We start from the raw sequence: 22,875 nt of genomic DNA, 5'->3' as shown, positions 1-22,875 counted from the left end.
GGGGTGAAGATGCTCAATTATTAAGATATTATCCAACAAAATGCATTGAAAGCTGCCTTGGAAACAACCTGTCCCATAGCAACCAAATAAAATCTAATACCCCAGTGAAGGGATGATTCAGCTTCAACCTTCACAGCAGTTGTTATGGTTACTAGTCGTTGTATTTTTAATCTTTTCAGTCTAGGTATAAGTGCATTGCTTCTTTGATTTCAACTGCCTAAACTGTTCATATTTTATATAAAAAACTATAATCCCTAACCTTTTATTCAAACTCTTAAGTGGAATTCAAATTTTAAAGCAAACACAAAAAAAATCTAATTAATGCCTTTGCCATTCTGAGTGTCTAGTAGTATGGAGCCTGTATTTGAAGTGCAGGTCTGAGCATAGCCTGGGGCAGGGCAGGGCAGGGCAGAGAATGACAGTTCATCTCATTGTTGTGGAGCAGGGACCATTGTCTAGTTAAGAAGTTGAGAAAAGACTTCTTAACTGACTTGGGACGGAAAGGCTGAATTCAGGATTTTGTATGCTGTAGGTCTAAGTCCTAAATCTGGATTTGAAAGGAGGAAGGTTGAGCATGTGGCTAGCAACGCCATCCCATCCCAGAGCTACAGAAAAGCCAACAAAAGTTTTCTAAAGACCCTATTCCTGGGAGGAGAAGAATCTTCAATGAAAGACTGAAGGACAAAGGATAAAGGACTCTGGCGAGGTGTTGTCAGTAGGTTGATGGGTTTGAGAAAAAAAAGTGTTCTGCAGCTTTGTATCTATATAGCAACTTTTATGTCCCTTTCAGAATACCCCAAGGCAGCTTTCAGTTAACAAAGAAAACTATTGGACAAATTTGGTGGGCTCAGCATCATCTGCAGGAAGAAAGTATTACTGACATTATTAACTGCATTGGGACTGTATTTTCCCTGTATTTCACCCCACAAGATGCTGCTCAATTGGCTGAATTCCTTTGCTTTTCGGACTCCGATTCCAGCATCTGCAGTCTCTTGCTCTCAAAAATTTCTCCATTGTCTTATTATTGATCCACTCTGGTGTGCCACTGTCATTGCACTCTACACTATTATAACCCGAATATCCTTCTCCAAAGCTCATTATCTCTATCATTAACCCATAAGAGCAACCCCACCATCAGAGCTCTTACTGACCCCCCCCACCTAAATATCTCATTATCATCCCCACTCTCATCCCTCTGTTTTATCCTCTCCCTTCTACCTAATCCCATTCTCTACGAAAGACTGAAAGGACAGTTGATTGGAGGCGAGGCCATCAGGCCAAATTCCTTTCTTCAGATAATGGGGTTAAAACTTACCCCTGCCCTCACTCACTCTCAAATCTTGCCCGGCTTCTCTCCAATCCTCATCACTTCCTGACTGCTAATCCCTCTCCTTCACACTCAGAACCCCTCCCCTCAACTTCCCTCCTCCTCATCCGCCTTCTCCTCACCCTGAAACTTCCTTTTTCCCATCCTCAATCCCCAAATCCCCATCTCAAAGATTTCTCTCCCCTTCATATCCCCATCCCCCAGAATCCTCCACCCTCACCCATACCCCCAACCACATCTTACGCCCCCTAAACACTCCCCATATCCCACAAAACCCTTTCCTCCCCAAACCTTCCTCCTCTCCAAACCCTTCCCCTCCTCACCCCCTTCTTCCACTACTTCTACTACTACTACAACTAATGTTTAATGGCAGTTGGCAGACCAAATAAGACACATTACCACCACCTACTGGTTTGGAGTGTACAGCAAAGAGACATGAAGTAGACCCACTAAATTCCCCCTCCCAAAAAACTCTAGTAATATCAAAAAGTCTAATGCTTTTTGGAAAGTCAAATATGCACATATGGCAGTGATATCTCAACAAATTTTCTATGTTAAACTGTGTGTCTCAAGGATTTCAATTTAGCAATTAGATGTTCCCTTTGCACTTCAAAGGGACTGTATTCAAACAATACTTGCTGCACCCTTTCTTGACAAATGCACTCCCTACAAATGCCTTATGGAATATTAATTCTGAACAAGGAATTATTCAACCTTGTATGTCCAATATGTACACATGTAAGTGTAACTTTTTCCTCCCATTATACCCATCTCCCAGATGAATTCCCACTATTCTCTGAATTTTATATAAATACCGTCCTTTCTTTTTCTTATCCCAATTTTGTTGCCAGAGTTATCGAATAGACGTTTTAATTATGACTTTCACCTCCTCCTTCTGCAATTAGAGGTTCTGCATTTGTTAATCCAGAGCAACACGCACAAAATACTGGTGGAACTCAGCAAGTCAGGCAGCATCTATGGAAATGAATAGAGTCGACATTTCTGGTCGCGACATTTAGAATCAGAATCAGGTTTATTATCACCAGCATATGTAGTGAATTTTGTTAACTCAGCAGCAGCAGTTTAATGCAATACATAATATAGCAGAAAAAATACCAATGAATACATAAATCAACTTACAGCCAACGTATATTTAATAATTAAAATCGTGCAAAAACAGAAATAATGTACATTTAAAAAGTGAGGTAGTGTTCACGGGTTCAATGTCCATTTGGGAATCGGATGGCAGAGCGGAAGAAGCTGTTCCTGAATCGCTGAGTGAGTGCCTTCAGGCTTCTGTGTCTCCTACCTGATTGTAACAGTGAGAAAAATCCATTCTCTGGGTGCTGGAGGTCCTTAATAATGGACACTGCCTTTCTGAGACACCGCTCCTTGAAGATGTCCTGGGTACTTTGTAGGTTAGTACCCAAGATGGAGCCGACTGAATTCACAACCCTCTGCAGTATCTTTCGGTGCTATGCAGTAGCCCACCCACCCTTACACTTTTACACACACACGTGATCCAGCCTGTCAGAATGCCTCAAACTTCTAATGAAGTATAGCCGCTGTCTTGCCTTCTTTATAACTGCATCGATATGTTGGGACCTGATTAGGTCCTCAGAGATCCTGACACCCAGGAACTTGAAACTGCTCACCGTCTCCACTTCTGGTCCCTCTATGAGGATTGGTGTGTGTTCCCTCGTCTAGCTCTTCCCAATAACCTTGATACTAAATGATTGCTTGGCTAGAATGTCTGTCACTCCAACACGGGCAGAGACCCATAAAAACTGGACAGACAAGCTTCAGCAGCTGAAGCAAGTCTGGCCAACAATTGTACCCGCAGCATTGAATCTCTCTCCTCCGCCACTCACTCACAACTTGCCCCTCAGCAACCGGAAGTGCCGCGCAGCCCGGCCGGAAGTGACGGGAAGATTTCAAACCGCCCGGCGGCTGCTGCGTGCCGGGAAAGGGCGGACGGAAGAGAGTGGTTCAGACAACCTCAGGTCGGTGCATTTATTTCTCTAGTGAAGATAGTTGTCATGAGGTGCGTTGTCTCTCACATTAACTCCATGCTGCCCTTGCTCTCGCCTCCTCCATCCTCCTTTTTCCTCACCAGCTCCTCTGCCCTCTGCACCTTCCCCTTTGCTCCTCTCCCCTGCCCTCTGCACCTTCCCCTTTGCTCCTCTCCCCTGCCCTCTGCACCTTCCCCTTTGCTCCTCTCCCCTGCCCTCTGCACCTTCCCCTTTGCTCCTCTCCCCTGCCCTCTGCACCTTCCCCTTTGCTCCTCTCCCCTGCCCTCTGCACCTTCCCCTTTTGCCCTTCTCTGCTCGCAAACATTAGGCTGTTGTAACAAGTTTCATATTGGGAGGCTTTCAGAGTTCATGCTGCACAGTGAAGACAAACAGAATTAGAATATTGGGCTCCTCGAATTTATAGGTGATTGCAGCCTGATCTGTCTGCATCTCTTCCTCCAAGAGCTGTGTATGATCAGTCAAAGAGTAAATTAAGTGTTCATGAAGGGTTTTGGCAGTGTGGTGGTTAAACAGTGTGATGATTGATCGAGAAACAAGAGTTCAGTTCCTGCCATGGTAACTGGAGAATTTAAATTCAGTTAATTACATGAAGCTGGAATTAGTAAGCAGATAGTTAAGATAACTGTTAAACTACTAAATTGTTGTTAAAGCAGATCTGGTTCATAGTGCACTTCAGGCAGGGAAATCCGGCAGCCCTGCTCGATTTGGTGAGAGTCCCTATTGATGGATACCAGCTGCTTGAGATAGGAATGATGTCCCTGCTGGTAAAGGACGCTGTGCCTGTGATGGAGGTAGCTAACTGCAGCATCTTGTGATCCTGTGCTTTGGAGTTTTCAAACCAGGAGGTGATGTGACCTTTCAGAATGCACTCCAGTGTATATCTGTGGAAATATGTTTTTAGTGATGGAACAAAACTCCTTGAACTATTTAAGTAGAGCTGCTGATGTGCCTTTTATCATAATTGCATCAATGCATTGGTTCTAGGATAGATCTTCTGAAATGCTGATCATTTCTTCATTCATCAAATTCCTAATATTTCCCTTATCCCACTGGTATTCAACATTTAAAAAATAATTTGTGAATTACTTGTTGCTTGTGAAAATTAGATCCTTCATCTTCTTTAAGCATTAGCGCACAAACAATTTTAAGATCTTTACATTATTGTCCCAGATGAGGAATGTGTGTTACCTTCAGTCTGTGACCTCTTGACCACTAAAGCCTCATTTTTTTGTCTTTGAACTGACAGGATAGGACCACAGCAAAGACAGATAAACAGAATTGTTAATGTAGGGGGGAGAGTATGCCAATTCGTGCCTATTGTACAATTTGCTCTGATTACTTTAATAATTACAAGGATGTGGCAGCCATTCATTGTGGACACACTTTTCACAGCGAGTGGTGAGTACTGAAAAAAAATTGTTTTATACTTTGACTTTGAGACAAGCTGTAGAAAGTAAATCTTGAAATGAGGATATGTGTTGTTTTACAATCTGCATTATTCAGCTTAATAAGTTAGAGTCCACTAATATTAGACACACTCCTTATCAACAGCTTTGTGTTATCCACTAAGTTAAATGAAGATCAGTTGTATATCTGGGCTCACAGTTGACAGTCAGGATTGTTTAAAGAGCTTGGAACAGGACATGAAAAGGAACACACCGAGTTCTCCATTCTAAGTGGGTTATTAGTAAAGCTTTTTGATTCACTTTGTATTTTCAAAATACAGCCATTGTATATACTGACACAGTGCAAATCACACCAGTGGAGATCCATTCTTTAATGGTACTGTAATGGAGATTTCAATGGAGCTCAGCGTTTATTGGCTTAGTTTATTATAAGATTTAATATAATTGCCTTAAGGTTCATTTATTTACCACACGTGCATTGAAACATACTGTACAGTGAAATGCGTCATTTGTATTAACAACCAACACAACCTAAAGATGTGCTAGTGACAGCCTTCAAGTATTGTCTGTGCTCTTCCTTCACAGTTCTTGCCAGTCTGACATCTGTCCATGTGCAATATGCCCTTTGCCGTGCATCCACGTTGCTGACCTTCAAATGCAGAGCAGAAGCCTAGACTCTGGCTTGACGTCTAACTCCCCCACGCCCTTGCCCCTAAATCCTCCTAGACAATTTCATGGATATGGATTGTGTATATAGTGTTTTCAAGGATGGTGTTATATTCCCACATGATGCAGTGTATTGCAGCATAGTGCATAGTACAGTGGTGAAAGGTTGATTCCCATCAGTCTACAACGTTCCCCATTTCAGTAAGGGAATACTAGAGTTTATTCATAGAGAAGCCACTGAGATCCATATTCTTCCTGTCAGCTTGGAGAGATAAAGGTATCCCAGTTTTATTATTGATTGAACAATAGTGAGATGAAGGGCAAGTCTCTTCCTGAACACAGCTGCTGCATGGCCAGTGGAGAGAAGATGAAAAGGAAATTAAGTTGGTATGTCTCCTGACCAGGTGCTTTTATCTTTGGTGCTTACCATTTTACAGGTGGAGATGGGAGAGGGGAACTTCAGGTGGTAGGGTTGTTACTTACAAAATGTAAAAATTGAGAATTTAAAAATATCTTTCAGTGCAATTATCTGTAGTATCAGGAGTGTCTAGCTTTGAAAATTAGTTAAATCCTCATTCTAATAGCTTGTACCATCAGATTCTCAAAATTCCCTTATTCCACTAATGTGCAACCTGTTTAAAAGTAATGTGAATCAGTTGTTATTTGTAATTACTTTTGTAATACTCTATGTGAATCAAATGATGAGCTTGTTTCAATGGGAGATTAACAGCCATGTGTAAATTGTATATACAGGTAGTCCCCGAGTTACGAACATCTGACTCACAGACAACTCGTACTTGACGAACTGAGGAAGGAGAATGCTGTCTGCCATTTTAAGTCGTTACCGTTGACACTGTGTTGAGTGTGTAACTTTGTATTTGGCTTAAATTTTTCTTAGTATGATTCACCCTGACCCCCCCACCGTTCCGGTCGGCTGGTGGCGCAGTGAGATCAGAGACGGGCTGGAGAACGGAGGTTCCCGAGTTCAATCCAGCAAGAGACTGCTCCCGTGCCAGGTTGATGTCAATCCAGTGACTCCCGTACCATCCATGATGTCGAGCTCGCAACTCAACCTTGTTAAAAAAAAAACACTGCCACCTCCAGTTTAAATTCCCACGTGGAATATTGTGGAGGATCAAATACCCAAACCCAGCACAGCTGCCACTTGTCCCATTTAGCCTGTCTCAGTGTGGTGGTCCTTAAGACCCAGCGGACCTCAGGTCCTGCAGCCAGCTGTGTTTCTGTTCCATTTATGGGAAGTGATCGCGATTGAAATTAAAGTGGAAATAATAAAGCGTTTGGAAAGAGGTGAAATGCCATCGGTCATTGGAAAATCATTAGGCTACAGTCAGTCAACGATCAGAACAATTTTAAAGGATAACGGATAAAGTGAGAATAATGGAGCATGTGAAAGGCCCTGCCCCGATGAAAGCTACAATTATTACTAAGCAATGCAGTGGTTTAATTATTGGAATACATATGTTTCTTAAGTGTTTTATAGAAAGGTGAAATAAATACTGTAAACTAAGACAAACGTTTGACTAACTGACGCTAAATAATACCAGATGTACTTGTTCCAACTTACATACAAATCCGACTTAAAGACGGACCCAGGAACAGAACTCGTACGTAACCCGGGGACTGTCTGTATTTCAATTCTTGAGTGCAATAAGATGTCATCTCTTACATTAGTACTGTTCTTGACTGGAGATCAAGGTCTGTGGGGATGGGGATTAAATGCTGGTCTTGTCAATAACAGTAGCATTCCATTAATCAATTTAAAATAAATTTTATAAAGAACAGTATTACAGCTATTGGAAGGAATTAATTAATTACACATCAGAGTAAATAGTTATCATTTCAAAGTGTTTATTTTTAGCTGATTGCCTTTCATTTTTATAATTTTCATAGTCTTGCTCAGTGGTTCCACAGTGCTCCTTCTCGGACCTGCCCTCAATGTAGAATACAGGTACTGTAACTGATAATTTTAACTAATTTTAACTGAGTTGAGAGTTAAGGGGCAAAAGTTTAGGGGTAACATGAGGGAGAACTTCTTTATTCAGAGAGTGGTAGCTGTGTGGAATGAGCTTCCAGTAGAAGTGGTAGAGGCAGGTTTGTTTTTGTCATTTAAAAAAAATTGGATAGGTATATGGACAGGAAAGGAATGGAGGGTTATGGGCTGAGTGCAGGTAGTTGGGACTAGGTGGGAGTAAGCGTTCGGCATGGACTGGAAGGACCGAGTTGGTCTGTTTCCGTGCTGCAATTGTTACATGGTTATATATAATTGCATATACCTTGCTGTACCACATGACTGTAATAGAGATATACTACAACAAATGCTGCATTTACGTTATGGTCTCAGCTGAGTCTCCTCTAGCTTTGCAGTTCAGATTGTTCACCTACATAGTTCTGATGGGATATATCCATGTGAAAGTGGAAATGGGTGAGTTTAGGATCAGTATTATCTGTTAATCCTCCTGCCTTTTGTTCAATAGTAAGCTATCATAGGCTGATCCATAATTAATATCATAGGCTCGGAATGCTCAATAGAGCTGGGGAGGGGAAATAAACAGGAGAAGTAAAATACTGCCGGAAATCTGAAATAACAGCAGAAAATACCAGAAGTGCTGAGCATCGGGTAGACTTGGACAGAAATAGAGTTGGCTTAGGGTATATTTAAAGCGGAGGTTGATATGTTCTTGATTAGTAAAGGCATCAAAGATTACAAAGAGGTGGCAGAAGACGGGTTGAGAGGGATAATAAGTCAGATGTGTTGGAATGGCGGAGCAAACTCGATGGTCTGAATGACTTAATTCTGCTTCTATGTGTTTTGGAGGTTAAGGGTGTTGGCTGTGTGTTGAGAAGATTAAAGGGAAAGCATTTAAGTTTCTGGGGGGGGGTGAGCATAATTTCCTTGTGTTGTATCTAGAGAACTAAGTGAAAACCTATCACCCCTCCCACAAGACAAAGATTTGGAAACTCCTTGTCAGTCCAATTTCACCTGGATTATCAGTGAAGAAAATAAAGACTAATTTATAAATGGCCAAGATATTTCTTAAAAAAAAGACATTAGAAAAGTGCATTAGTTCTTTCTCAAATATCTATCATAATTTTATTATCTGTTGAAACATTAGTGTTCTAAGGCACTTGTAAATGAACTTTAGATTGTGATGCATTTGCAAATATTATATTGTTTCATACATTCATTTCAATATTTTACTTTAAACTTTAAATGTATTTAACTGAAGAGATTGAAGAATTCAGCCATAAAGTTCAGTTAAAGCTTTTCTGATGGTAAGTTGAATCTCTTACCTCTGAAAGTTGGATATCAAAGCTACACCAAACTGATGGTGGAAGTCTCCAAGAGACTATACTACACAATGAAGTCTTTTCTAAACAAGTCCAGCACTTCAGTGATTGGGCTAAGGAACATTGTTAAGTCTGAGTCCAGTGAGAATTGTCCTGAATATGAACTTATTCTTCCTCACCAGAGTATTGACAGTGTATAAGATATAACTTGCATTCTTTCTCATACTTTGAATTTCTTAGAAAAATATTCTTGATCAGGTTGTTTCCAAAGTATTCATAATTGGAATCAGATTTATTATCTCTGACTTATGGCAGGAAGTTGTTGTTTTATAGCTGCAGTACAGCAAGATTGTTGTTGCACAGCACCACTCAACCAGCCAATCTATCTCACACCTGTATGTCTCCTCGTTGCCACCATCACCAATAATGGTGTCAACAGTGAATTTATAGATGCTGCTTAGATGCAGTCATGAATGTATAGAGAGTAGATCAGTAGGCTAAGCTTACAAGGAATACAGAAAATAGTAATGAGCTTCAGAGTTTGAAAGTTGATTATGTTTCTATTAATATAAAAAATTTGCATCCTGATCTAGATTGGTAGACTACTTTGTCAAGCACCTCTGCTCCAGCCGCAGAAAGCAGAATTTCCCGGTGGCCAACCATTTAAATTCCTATAACCATTCCTGTTTTGACATATCGGTCTGTGGCTTCCTCTTCTGCCACAATGAGGCCACTCAGTTTGTAGGAATAGCACCTCATATTCTGTCTCTGTAGCCTCAAACGTGATGGCATGAAAATCGGTTTCTCCAACTTTTGGTAATTTTCCCCTCCCCCTTCCCTCTTTTTCAATTCCCCACTCTTCTCCTTAGCTGCCTACCACTTCTCCTGATGCTCATCCTTATACCCTTTCTTCCATAGACCACTTTTGTCTCCTATCAGATTCCTTCTTCTCAGCCCTTACCTTTTCCATCTATCACCTCCCTATTTCTTAGTTCATCTCTTCCCCACCCACCTGGCTTCACCTATCACTTGCTAACTTGTCCTGTATCTCCTTCCCTCACCTTCTTATTCTGACATCTTCCCCCTTTCTTTCCAGTCCTGAAGAAGGGTTTTGGCCCAAAAGGTCAATTGAGTTAGATAGGGAGTTGATGGCTTTGAGGCAAAGTTTGTGGATGATACAAAGATAGGTGGAGGGGTAGTTAGTGCTGAGGAAGCAATGTTTTTGCAGTGGGACTTAGACAGATTGGAAGAATGGGTAAAAAAGTGGCAGATGGAATACAGTGTTAGGAAATGTATGATAATGCATTGTGGTAAAGAAACAATAATCTGGAATATTATCTAAATGCAGGGAAAAAATTCAAACATCAGAGGTGCAAAGGGACTTGGGTGTCCTTGTGCAAGACTTCCAGAAGGTTTAATCACAAGTTCAGTCTGTGGTAAAGAAGGCAAATGCATTGTAGACATTTATTTCAAGGGGAATAGAATATAAAAACAAGATAATACTAAGCCTTTATAAGACACTATTCGGGCTGCACTCGGAGTATTGTCAACATATTTGGGCCCCTTATCTTAGAAGGGATGTATTGTCTTTGGAGAGAGTCCAGAGGAGGTTCACAAGGATGATTCTGGGAATAAAGAGGTTAATATATGAGGAGAGTTTGGCAGCTTTGGGCCTGTACTCACTGGAATTTAGAAGGATGCTGGAGATCTCATTGAAACCTATCAAATGTTGAAAGGACTATTTAAGGTGGATGTGGAGAGGATGTTTCCTCTGGTGGAGTTATTCAGAACCAGAGGGCACAGCCTCAAAAATTGAGGGGCAACCTTTTAGAACAGAAGTAAGGAAGAATTTTTTTTAACTGATGAGTGGTAAATCTGTGGAATGCTCTGCCACAGACTGCGATGGAGGCCAAGTCTGTGGGTATATTCAAAGCGGATATTGATAGATTCCTGATTGGTCAGGGCATCAAGAGATGTGGTGAGAGGGCAGATGCATGGGGTTGAACGCGATCTGGGATCAGCCACAATGTAATGGCGGAACAAACTCGATGGGCTGAGCAGCCTAATTCTGCTCCTAGGTCTTATGGTCTTATACATTTCCAGCAATGCTGCCTGACCTGCTGAGTTCCTCCAGCACTTTGTGTCTGTTGCATCCTGTAACAATGCATTTTCTGAAATAAATAATGCTGTCCACATTTGTGGTAACTGTTTATGTAAGGTTGTTGAAGTGCATGTCCACTTTCTTAATAGTGAAAATGTGGCAAGCTTTTTAAAAGATATTTTCTTCACTACAGTCTTTAACACTTGTAGGCATTTAGTTTGAATGAAAAGACACTTACCTATGGATTTTCAGTAAAAAAAAAAATTGTTATGATAGTGTTCACAACAGAAATACTGTGTTCAGGTATATGTTCTTATTGTGTTGCTATTTTATTTTCTCACTTTAGTGAAATTCCTTTCGGTCACAGAGGATGTGGACATCATTTATTAATTATGGCATAATGAGTTCTTGTTTCTGATAGGTCAGTGGAAGATACATCATCAACAAGCTCTTCTTTGACATAAGTGAGAGTGAGCAAGTCCTAGACGCAGAAACTCTCCAGGTAAGCTTGCCTTTTTGTTCAGTATTTTAGATTTTGTTAAGCAGATTACATTTGCAGAAAAACTTCTATGGTCCTATGTTAACAAATCTTTTTATGTTTAACAAGTGTTCTTCACTAAAGACACTTAAGGTAATTTCTTGAAATGAATTTATGAAATGTTTAACATAATTTACTTAAAATAGACATTTAAATAGTGACATAAAATAAGGTAAATCCCCAGCGTCTGACAAGCTGTTCTCTCGGACCCTGTGAGAGGCTAGTGCAGAAATTGCAGGGGCCCTAGCAGAGATATTTAAAACATCTTTAGCCATGAGTGAGGTGTTAGAGGATAGCTAATATTGTTCCGTTGTTTCAGAAAAGCTTTAAAAATTAGCCAGGAAATAATAGGCCAGGGAGCCTGTTGTCATTTATGGGTAAGTTATTGGAAGATATTCTAAGGAACTGTATATATTGTCTAAGTATTTGGATAGACAGGGACTGATTAAGGATAGTCAACATAGATAGTAGTGTTTAACCAATCTAATAGAGGTTTTGAGGAAGTTACCAGGAAGATTGATGAAGGCAAGACAGTGGATGTTGTCTATATGGACTTTAGCAAGGCCTTTGCAAAGATCCTGCATGGAAGGTTTAGTAACTTGGTATTCAAGATGTGGTAGTAAATTGGATTAGACATTGGCTTTGCAGAAGAACCCAGAAAATGGTTGTGTGTCTGCCTGGAATCCAGTTTTGTGCTGTGAAAATTGGTGCTGGGTCCATTTTTGTTTGTCATCTATATCAATGATCTGGATGATAATAGGATAAACTGGATCAGCAAATTTGTGGATGACATCAAGATTGGGGTGTAGTGAACAGCGAGGATTAGTATCAAAGCTTGCAGCAGGATCTGGAATGGCTGGAAATATGGACTGAGAAATGGCAGATGAAGAACTCTCAAGGTGTGAGGCTGAATTAGGCTTCACTCCAATCCTTTTACTACTTTCACCTGCAATCACCCCCTAACTAACTTATTATACCTACACTAAAGGGGTTGATATACTTTTAGACTTTTTGAGTTTTATTTTCAACTTGTTAAAATGACTCAGAGACCACAAGAAACTAAAGAAGTGAAAGCAACTAAAGAACTGCTAACTCTGGATGCAAACGGGAAACTTATGGATGAGAGACTCGAGGATAAACTTAGCCCAAAATGTTTTCCTGCTTGATGAAACTTCAAAGACGGTCGACGTAAATCTTCAATCATTTATGTCGGAAATTCAACAACAAGAAGCAAGAATTTCAGCTCTTGAAGAAGCCGCTTGTCAGAGGGATCATAAAATTGAAACTTTGGAACGAAAACTGTCTTCGACTTCTCAAGTGCTGGAACACTACAAATCCAAAATTATTGATCTTGAAAATCGATCTCGAAGACAGAACCTGCAGATAATCGGGCTCCCGGAAGATGTCGAGAAGGGAGATCCAGTTGAATTTTTCTCTAAATTCTTAATGGATGTGTTCGGCTCAAATGTTCTGGATACCCCTCCAATGATCGACCGCGTGCATGGCATCTCTTGCTTAAAACCAGCTCCAGGTGAAAAACCACGGCCAGTAATCCTCCGGCTTCACTATGCTCATATTAAAGATCGTCTGATTCGAGTTGCCCAACAGAAGGGCATGATCAACTTTCAAGAATTCAAATTCCTTATCGTGGAAAATTTTAGTCCTGAAGTTTTGAGGGAAAGAATTGCTTTTAAACCGGTGATGTCGGACTTCTATCAGAAAGCCTTCAAACAAGTGCTGTTATTCCCAGCGCATCTGAGAGTTGTTCTTCCTGATAATTCTCGTCGGCTGTTTAAATCTCCAGCTGATGCCCAAAGATTTCTCGAGGAACATCATCTTTCTGCTATGAGTTGATTAATGTATTGTATTTTTATTATCTGTCTTTAATGGTTTTTTATTGTCTTTGCTCTTTTAAGCTAACAATTAGCTTATAGATTCAGATCTCTCATAATTTGAAGATCCGTATGTGATGACTGACAGTGTATCTACTTTTTACATGTTCAAGTAAGGGTTTGTTTTCGGTTTCTTTCGAGACTTTTTTTTATTATCATTCTTTTGATTTCAAAAGCTACTAATTAAATGTTTCAGGTGAGGCACCACTTCACCTGCGAGTCAACTGAGGTGATATACTGTATCTGGTGCTCCTGATGTGGGCATTTATACATTGGGGAGACCCGTCGCAGACTGGGAGACCGTTTCGCCGAACACCGGCACAGTCCTCCAGCGGTGGAGGGATCTCCCTGTGGCCACACACTTCAATTCCACAGACCACTCCCACTCCGACATGTTTGTCCATGGCCTCCTCTACTGTCAAGATGAGGCCACACGCAGGTCAATGGAGCAATACCTTATCTCCCGCCTAGGTAGCCGCCTACCTGCCAGCATGAACATTCAACTCACAGACCTCCGTTGATACCCCTGCCCTTACCCCCATCCCTATCTATTATTTTAGTCTGGTTCTCTTTCTCTCTCTGTTTTCCCCCCTCTCTATAATCTCCCCCCAGCCCTACCTTTCTTTCTCTTTTATTTCCCATAATTCTCCACCTTCCCCCTAGCCCATTTCCCTTCAGCCTATCACTTCCCAGCTCTCTACTTCATCCCTCCCCCCACTTCTTATCCCCCCTCAACCATCCCATGTTACTTCACTCCTGATGAAGGGTTTCGGCTCAAAACATTGTCACTACCTCCTCCCATAGATGCTGTCTGGCCTGCTGAGTTCTGCCAGCATTTTGTGCTTTTATTTATTTCTAGCATCTGCAGATTCACTCATGTTGTAATTAAATGTTTTTAAGTTTGAATTTTTTTTATATCTTTTATGTTGAAGCAGTCAGTCTTTTTTTTATAATTTCTTTTTTCAAGATGTCATTTCTTCTTCCCATAAGACCTTAATTTCTTGAACACGTCACATCCGTTTCTGAACAATAGTGCTGGTGTCTTATTGAAATATTAGTATAATGCTACCCTGTTTTGGGTTCTAACAGTTTAATTTTTTTTCTTTTTTAATCTTGTCTTTTTTTTAAATTAATTTTATAGTCTTTTTTCTATTATACTAACCCTTTGGTTTTTTTTTTGAAGAAGGTTTGTGCCTTTTTTTTTTGAGCTGCCATCTTGAGAGATGGGGGTAAAATTAGTGTTAGTTTGCTTGCTGGCCTTTCTGGCTTTTTCTTGGGTTTTCGTGGGTGTGGGGAGGGGGTTTTGATTTTCGCTTAGTTTTTCCTTCATGGGCTGACTGGAAACTACCAAAATGTCCAAAGGGTCGTAACTTCCAGTTCCTCTTTGAACCTGCTGTCCTCTTCCGGATTCATGAGTTTACTTTTTGTTTAACCTTGTGCGTTTACTACGATAAATATTAACAATATGGATAAGACTATTAACTTTGTTTCTTGGAATACAAATGGTCTAAACCATCCGATTAAATGGAAAAAAATATTTAAAGTATTCCATAGATTGAATGCTAATATTATTTTTGCACAAGAGACTCGTGCGGAAAGAGGATAGTCAACTTTTTTTAGGTTTTGGAAGGGCCAACAGTACCATTCAAATTCTCAAGCTAAAGTAAGAGGCGTTTCTATTTTTATAGACTCCGCAACCTCTTTCATTCATTATAAACCAATTTCAGATCCACAAGGTAGATTTTTGCTTCTCACTGGTTTACTTTTTAAACCAAAAAGTTGTTTTAGTTAATGTTTATGCTCTGAATATTGACTGTCCTGAATTTTTTAAGTGTTTATTCACATCCCTTCCTAATTTAAATGAGTATATGCTGATAATGTGTGGAGATTTTAACTGTTGTTTAAATCCCTCAATGGATAGATCTAAGTCTATTCAGCCTTTGGAATAAATCAGCCTCTCATTAACTCCTTTATGGTTGATTATGGAATTTCTGAAATTTGGCGATTTCTACATCCTAAGGGTAAAGAATTTTCATATTTTTCTCATATTTATCAGAATTACTCAAGAATTGACTATTTCTTTATTGATCATCGTTTACTTACAGACGTTATTGACTGTAACTATGACTCTATTACTATCTCTGACCATGCACCTTTGAAACTATCTATTAAGACAACAGATTCATCCTCAAGTGTTAAACCATGGTGGTTCAACTCTACTGTTCTTCAGGATTCAGACTTTCTCAACTTTATTAAACAACAAATTGATATGTTCTTTTCAGTAAACTTTACAGAAGAGATTTCTAGTGGAATATTATGGGACACTTTTAAAGCATTTATTCGTGGACAAATTATTTCATACTCTGATGGAGTCAGAAAACAAATTAACACCGAAATACTTATGTTGGTTGATAAGATTAAAGAAATTGATAAGACTTACTCTGTGACTCCTAGTAAAGAGCTTTATAAAAAGAGAGTTGAACTTCAAATGGAGCGCAGTTCGCTATTATCCTCTTTGATTGAAAATCAATTAACTAAATCTAGGACTCAGTTTTATATAATGGGGATAAATCTGGTAAATTATTGGCTAATCAATTGAAAACTGCTTCAGTTAAACGTCTGATCATTAAGATCCGTAAACAAGATGGTACTTTGATGATTGATCATAAAAAGATTATAAATAAAGTCTTTCAAGAATTTTCTAACTCTTTATATCAATCAGAATTTTCTGATGATTCTTCCTCAATGAATGAATTTTTAAGGAAACTGAATGTCCTGAAATTAACAGCTGAGGGTTGTGTATCATTAGATGCACCGATTATGGAAGCTGAAATAAAAGAGACTATTTTTTTCAATGAATTCAGGTAAAGCCCCTGGTTCGGATGGTTATACTGCAGAAGTTTTTAAAACCTTTTCTTCTATACTCTCTCTTTGGTTATGTAAAATTTTTAAGGACGCATTAACTGTAGGTAAATTACCACAATCTTTTTATGAAGCCTCCATTTCTCTAATTCTTACCAATAATCAAAGATCTCCCTTTTTTCAGTTGTTTCGTGGCATGAGGCAAGGCTGTCCTTTAAGTCCTCTACTATTTGATATTGCTTTGGAACCCTTAGCCATTGCTATTCGTGTTTCACCTAACATTTTTGTTATTACCCATGGGGAAGGGACATATAAGCTATCACTTTCTGCTGATGATTTGTTACTATATATCTCTGATCCTGAGAGAGCTATTCCTGTTGTTTAATGTTTGCTTGCTCAGTTTAGTAGCTTTTCTGGCTATAAACTGAATTTTAATGAGAGTGAATTATTCCCATTAAATACACAAGTTCCAATTTATAAACATCTACCATTTAAAGTAGTTACAGATAACTTTACTTATTTGGGTATTAAAATTACAAGAAACGTAAGGATTTATTTAACTTTTATCTTAAATGACCAGATTAAGCAACTTGTTACTAGATGGTCCCATTGTCTTTGTCATTGGTTGGTCGAATCAATGCTATTAAGATGATAGTTTTACCTAAATTTTTATATTTATTTCAAGCATTACCAATTTTTATTCCTAAATCCTTCTTTGATATTATTGTCTCCAAAATATCCTCGTTTGGCAGAATAAAAATCCTAGATTAAGTAAAAAATATTTACAGAAGTCTAAGAAGGAAGGTGGTTTGGCTTTGCCAAACCTAAGACTTTATTATTGGGCAGTTAACATCCGATATTTAATATTTTGGACACAAGACTCAGTAGCAATACAAAGCCCACAATGGCTCTATTTTAGATTCTTCACTTCCCTTTGTCCTCTCTAAATTGAATAAACAAATGACTAACCCTATAGTTAAATATACATTACGAATATAGTTTCAATTCCGTAAATTTTTTGGTTTGAATAAGTTCATCTTATCAAGCCCAATTATATCTAACTTTCTTTTTCAGCCCTCTCTTATGGACCAAGCCTTTGTGCTATGGAAAATGATGGGTATAACGTGTTTTCGTGACTTATTTTCAGATAATTGTTCCATGTCCTTTGAACAGTTGTCTAATAAATATAATTTGTCTGGAGCCCATTTTTCAATTTGTAAATTTTTAGAAATTTACAAATTAGTAATTTTTTGAATAATATGTTACAGTCCTTTCCGAATTCATGCCCAATTGACATTTGAGAAAAAATTCTAGGTTTAAATCCCTTTCAGAAGGGTTTAATAGCCGTCATTTATAATTTGATCATGAAAATGCAGCCAGGGGTGTCAGATAAAATTAAGAATGAATGGGAAAAAGAACTTCAATGTCCCTTACCTACAGAGCAATGGGAGAAAATTTTACAATTAGTTAACTCTTCTTCTATTAGTTAACTCTTCTTCTATTTCTTCTTCTAACTCTTCTTCATACCCTAATATAATTCAAGGTGGTACATAGTCCAAGGACAAACTCGCTCAATTTTATTCTCATGTTAATCCAATCTGTGATAGATGCTATTCTGAAGTAGGCTCTTTGATCCACATGTTTTGGTCTTGCCCTTGCTTGCAAAATACTGGAAAGATATTTTTGGTATCATTTCAACAGTTCTGAGTATTAATTTGTAACCTCATCCAGTTACTGCAATTTTTCGCTTACCAATGGTGGATAACAGTTGTTTATCCCCCTCAGCTCGGCGGATGATTGCATTTGCCACATTAATGGCTAGAAGATCCATTCTACTGAACTGGAAAGAAATTAATCCCCCAACTACATTTCAATGGTTTTCCCAAACTATATCTTGTTCAAGTTTAGAAAAAAATCAGATGCATCATTTTTGATCTTTCGGTCAAATTTGAAGAAACCCGGAGACCATTTATTCAACTTTTTCATATGAGTTAAACTGACCTTTCCTGAACTTTTTTCTCAGCACCTTTAGATATTTGGATAGAAGTGTGGAGTTATTGACACTACTGTGTATACCTGATATGATACAATAGCCTTTGTCGGTTAGGTTAGCACTTTCTTTTGTTTTTTTTTCATTTTTGTAATACACTATGAGATTGGGAGGGTATTATATTTGGGTTATTAACTGTTTGTATTTGCATTCCAGCCTTATTAATTATGTACTCTCAAGCTCTCTGTATTTGCTGTTTTTCTTCTTATGTTTGTTTGAAATTTAATAAAAAGATTTAAAAAGAAAGAGAAATGGCAGATGAAATTTAATGCAGACAAGTGTGAAATGTTACACTTGGGGAGGACCAACCAGGGTATGGCGAGAGGTAGGGAATGAGGAGTGTGGTAGAACAGAGGGATCTGGGAATACAAATCCATAATTCTTTGAAAGTGATGTTACAGTTAGAAAGCGTTGTAAAGAAAGTTTTTGCCCTTCATGAATGTATTGAGTGCAGGAGTTGGGTTGTTATGTCAAAATTGTAAAAGACATTGGTGAAGCTGTACTTGGAGTATTATATGCAGTTTTGCAGTTTCCTATTTACCTAATAGGAAAGATGTAAATAAGGTTGAAAGAATGCAGAGAAAATTTAATGTTGCTGGGGCTTGAAGACCTGAGTTATAGAGAAAGGTTAAATAGGTTAAGTTTTTATTCCCTAGAACATAGAAGATTGAGGAGAGATTTGATAGAAGTACACAAAATTATGAGGGGTGTAGACAGGGTAAATGCAAGCAGGCTTTTTCTACTGAGATTGTAGAATCTCAACTAGAGTTCATGAATTAAGGGTGAAAGGTGAAATGTTTAAGGAGATCATGAGGGGAAACTTCACTCAGAGTTGTGAGAGTATGGAACAAGCTGCCAGTGGATTCAGGGCAATTTCAAAATTTAAGAGAAATGTGGATAGGTGCATGGATGGTAGAGGTATGTAGGGCTCTGTGTCCTGGTGCATTCGATGGGAATAGGCAGATTAATAGTTTGGCCTTGACTAGATGGGCTAAAAGGCTGGTTTCTATACTAGTGTTCTATGACTAACTTTCAATAAATTCTGTAAAGATCAACTTGCAAGGTGCCATTTGGATTTGGTTTGGATCAGCTATGCTATTTTTATGTTAAAATTACTTTTTAAGAATTTAAGAAAGTGTCTTTCTGTGTAAATAGTTTACTAAATAATTAAACTAAATGATTTTCAAAGTCAAGTTTATTGATTTTACACTGGCAAAAATTTAAAATTAAGGAACACTAATGTTCAAGAAATAGAAATCAACATATTGTTGTAAGATTGATATAGCGACAATTCTGCAGTGACCAGAAAAGGGTTCTGGTATTCATTTCAAATTTTAGTTGATTTTAATTAATTTGTTTTCCAATGGGCAGTTTGGGAAAATATCTACTTGACCCCCCTCCCCCCCCCAGTTGAAATTTCCACAGAAGTTGGTTGGTGATGTCCTCTTTGCAGTTCAGCTTGTATCTGACTACTGAGACTATACATTGAAACATAAAAGGTGTCTGCTCCTCCACACATATTATCCAGCCACAAAGCTCAAATGTGCTGAGATGGTAGAAGTACCATGGTCTCATTCATTTAAAAGAGACCACAGGGGCAGGTATTGGGGTTTATTTATTTCACTAGTTCTGTTTTTAAACTACCGTAAATTCCGGACTATAAGCCGCTACTTTTTTCCCACGCTTTGAACACTGCAGCCTATACTACGGTGTGGCTAATGCATGTTTTTTTTTCATGCCGCCAAAAACATTTTGCCTCGTAACAGTAGACCAATAAAATTGAGGAGTAGTTCACAGAGATCCAATGAAATTGTACAATAAATCAAGCGCACTTTCACAATTAAATTATTGTAAATCAGTCATTTGTACTCACCCTCATCAACATGGAAAACACTCGAAGAAAAGCATATGATGCAGCTTTTAAGTTAAAGGCGATCAATCTGGCGGTTGAAGAAGGAAATCGAGCTGCTGCACATAATCTTGGCATAAATGAATCGATGTTGAGACGGTGGAGACGCAAGCGTGAAGAACTGAGTCAATGCAAAAAAACGACAAAAGCTTTCAGAGGTAATCATAGCAGGTGGCCCGAACTTGAAAACTTTCTTGAAGACTGGGTTAACACACAAAGAGCAGGCGGCCGCGGTGTTTCCACCATGCAGATCAGACTGAAGGCTAAAGCAATCGCCAACAAAATGAAAATCGAAGATTTTAGAGGTGGGCCATCGTGGTGTTTTAGATTTATGAGACGAAAAGGCCTGTCCGTCAGGGTACACACGACTCTGTGTCAGCAGCTCCCTCCCGACCACGAGGAAAAGCTTGCTAACTTCCACACATTCACTCAAACAAAGATAGCGGAGAATTCCATCGGGCCAGATGATATCATAAATATGGATGAAGTACCTTTGACGTTTGACCTGCCTCTCACTCGGACTGTTAATAAAAAAACTCGTCCATCACACTGAAAACAAGTGGCCATGAGAGAACGCATTTTACTTGTGTTCTGAGCTGCACAGCATCCGGACTAAAGCTTCCACCGATGGTGATTTTTAAGCGGCTGACAATGAAAGTTCAGTGAAAGCTGCCATCAAGAGTACAAACTCAATTCCAGCTGTGATTCCTGGGGGCACCATGAAGTATTTGCAGCCACTGGACATCAGCGTGAACCGGGCATTTAAAGTGGCGCTGCGCGTTGAGTGGGAGGCTTGGATGACGAGCGGCGAGAAATCCTTTACCAAAACAGGGCGCATGCGAAGAGCATCTTTAACTCAAGTCTGCCAGTGGATCCTAAATGCGTGGAGCCGTGTCACAACATCCACCATCACCAGCGGGTTTCGAAAGGCTGGACTGCTGCGTGATGAAGAGGACCGCGTGCGCTCAAGTGAGAGCGACAACGAAGAGACTGAAGTGAGTGACGAGATCCTGAGGTTATTCAATTCAGGCACTGAAGAAGAGGACTTCGATGATTTTAGTGCGCAGGAGAAAGATGAAAAAGGCGATCAATAACTTTTCCTGGTAGGCTGCAGTATATATTTTTTTACCAGTCGTTAGGAGATATTGGAATGTTGTTCGTGCACTGTTCAGTAAAAAAGTATATGCAACGTAATTTGTGTGTTACCGATACGTATGTATATTTAAAAGTAGCTGTGTTACAGGCACTGTTCAAAAAAAAGCATTTGCAATATATATTTGTTTATGTTACCATACGGATTTAATTAAAAGTTAAAAAATCCTCACGTGTAATATCTTTCTGTGTAAATATCTCATATTACAACGTGGGACACCTGCGGCTTAAAATCCGGTGCGGCCTGTACACAAAATTGATTTTCTTTCTAAAATTAGAGCGTGAGGCTTTTAATCAGGTGCGCTCTGTATTCCGGAATCTACGGTAATTATTTATTTAAGCACATTTTAATTTATTTTTCTATTAATCTGAATTGCTTCTAAACATCTCTGGTCATCAAAGAGAAGTAAAAAGATTTAAAGATATTTGACAATGTTTGTGGATGTGCATCAAAGACCTGGGCACCATTTGGTCCACTTTACAGGAAAGGTCACTGCTTCTAACTGGATTGATTCCATAGAGCTGTGAACTGTACATGGATCAATTCAAAGGATGGATGCATGAGTGAAAATAAATGGCCACATGTTGATTTCTATACATTAGCTTTTTAGTACATTTATTGCAAGGAAATCAAATAATAATTGTTGAGGTCTAATGTTGAAGCAATAAATGTGAATATTGGGAATTTTTAATTAAAACTAAGTGATAAATTGAACACCTGGCAAATGCTGGAAACCTGAAATATAAACTGTTATTGCTGGAAATATCAAATGGCTAGAGAAACTGAGTCAATGACTCGGAATTTGATTTAGTTTTACTGAAAAGTGTGCGGGTGCTGCCTAGCACACTCAACTTGGTTAGAGAAAAAAAGCTGAGGAGGCCGGGGGAGGAAGAGAGAAATGCCAGGCACTAGGTGAAACTTGGAGGGGGAGGGATGAAGCAAAGAGTTAGGAAGTTGATTGGTGAAAGAGACAGAAGCCCATGGAAGAAAGAGGGGGAGGGGGAGTATCAGAGGGAGGCAATGGACAAGCAAGGAGATAACTGAGAGGGACAAGGGGATGGGAAATGTTGAGGGAGGGACATTACTGGAAGCTTGAGAAATTGATGCTCATACCATCAGGTTGGAGGCTATCCAAACGGAATATAAGGTGTTACTCTCTGCCCTCCCCCGACCTTTCAGATCTACTGTTCAGCTTTTTTCCTCCAGTCCTGCCGAAGGGTTTTGGCCCAAAACGTCAACTGTACTTTTTTCCATAGATGCTGCCTGGCCTACTAAGTTCCTCCAGTAGTTTGTGTGTGTTGCCTGGATTTCCAGCATCTGCAGATTTTCTCTTGTTTGTCAACTTGGTTAGAAGTTATTTTAATTTGTGATTTTTCAGTATTCAGATTTTTAAATAATAAAGAAATAGTAGCTGTGCATAATGAAAATGTCCCTATTATATTTTATTTCTCAATTTAATTGTTGTAGAGACATGTAACAATTTTTATATAAAATCTGAAATAATTTGCTGAATATAAATTAAGGCCTGGTTGTCAGTTTTACTTGGACCAATGTGACAGCATGGTGTCATCAAGCACTTACAGCAAATAATTTGATTTGTGTTTTCAAAGTTAATATGTAGTTTGTGAA

General features: G+C 39.0%; 1 protein-coding gene across 3 annotated transcripts in view; it reads left to right on the top strand.

The window, feature by feature from the left end:
- The first annotated feature begins 2,551 nt into the window (after positions 1-2,551).
- The window catches only part of traip (TRAF-interacting protein), a 79,235-nt gene continuing 58,911 nt past the window's right edge, over positions 2,552-22,875 (top strand). The window contains exons 1-4 of one of the 3 annotated variants that reach the window (XM_059944591.1): positions 2,552-3,330; positions 4,607-4,758; positions 7,344-7,401; positions 11,264-11,344. In XM_059944591.1, coding sequence (XP_059800574.1) covers positions 4,661-4,758; positions 7,344-7,401; positions 11,264-11,344 — 237 coding nt within the window. In that variant the 5' untranslated portion in view covers positions 2,552-3,330; positions 4,607-4,660. Of the gene's footprint in view, positions 3,331-3,455; positions 3,764-4,606; positions 4,759-7,343; positions 7,402-11,263; positions 11,345-15,174; positions 15,294-22,875 lie in introns of those variants that run through there. The other 2 variants (XM_059944592.1, XM_059944593.1) reach the window with 2 other exon arrangements.

This window comes from Hypanus sabinus, chromosome 19, assembly GCF_030144855.1.
Source record: "Hypanus sabinus isolate sHypSab1 chromosome 19, sHypSab1.hap1, whole genome shotgun sequence".
Classification (NCBI taxonomy): Eukaryota; Metazoa; Chordata; class Chondrichthyes; order Myliobatiformes; family Dasyatidae; genus Hypanus; species Hypanus sabinus.
This window is presented reverse-complemented; position numbering and strand designations above follow the sequence as displayed.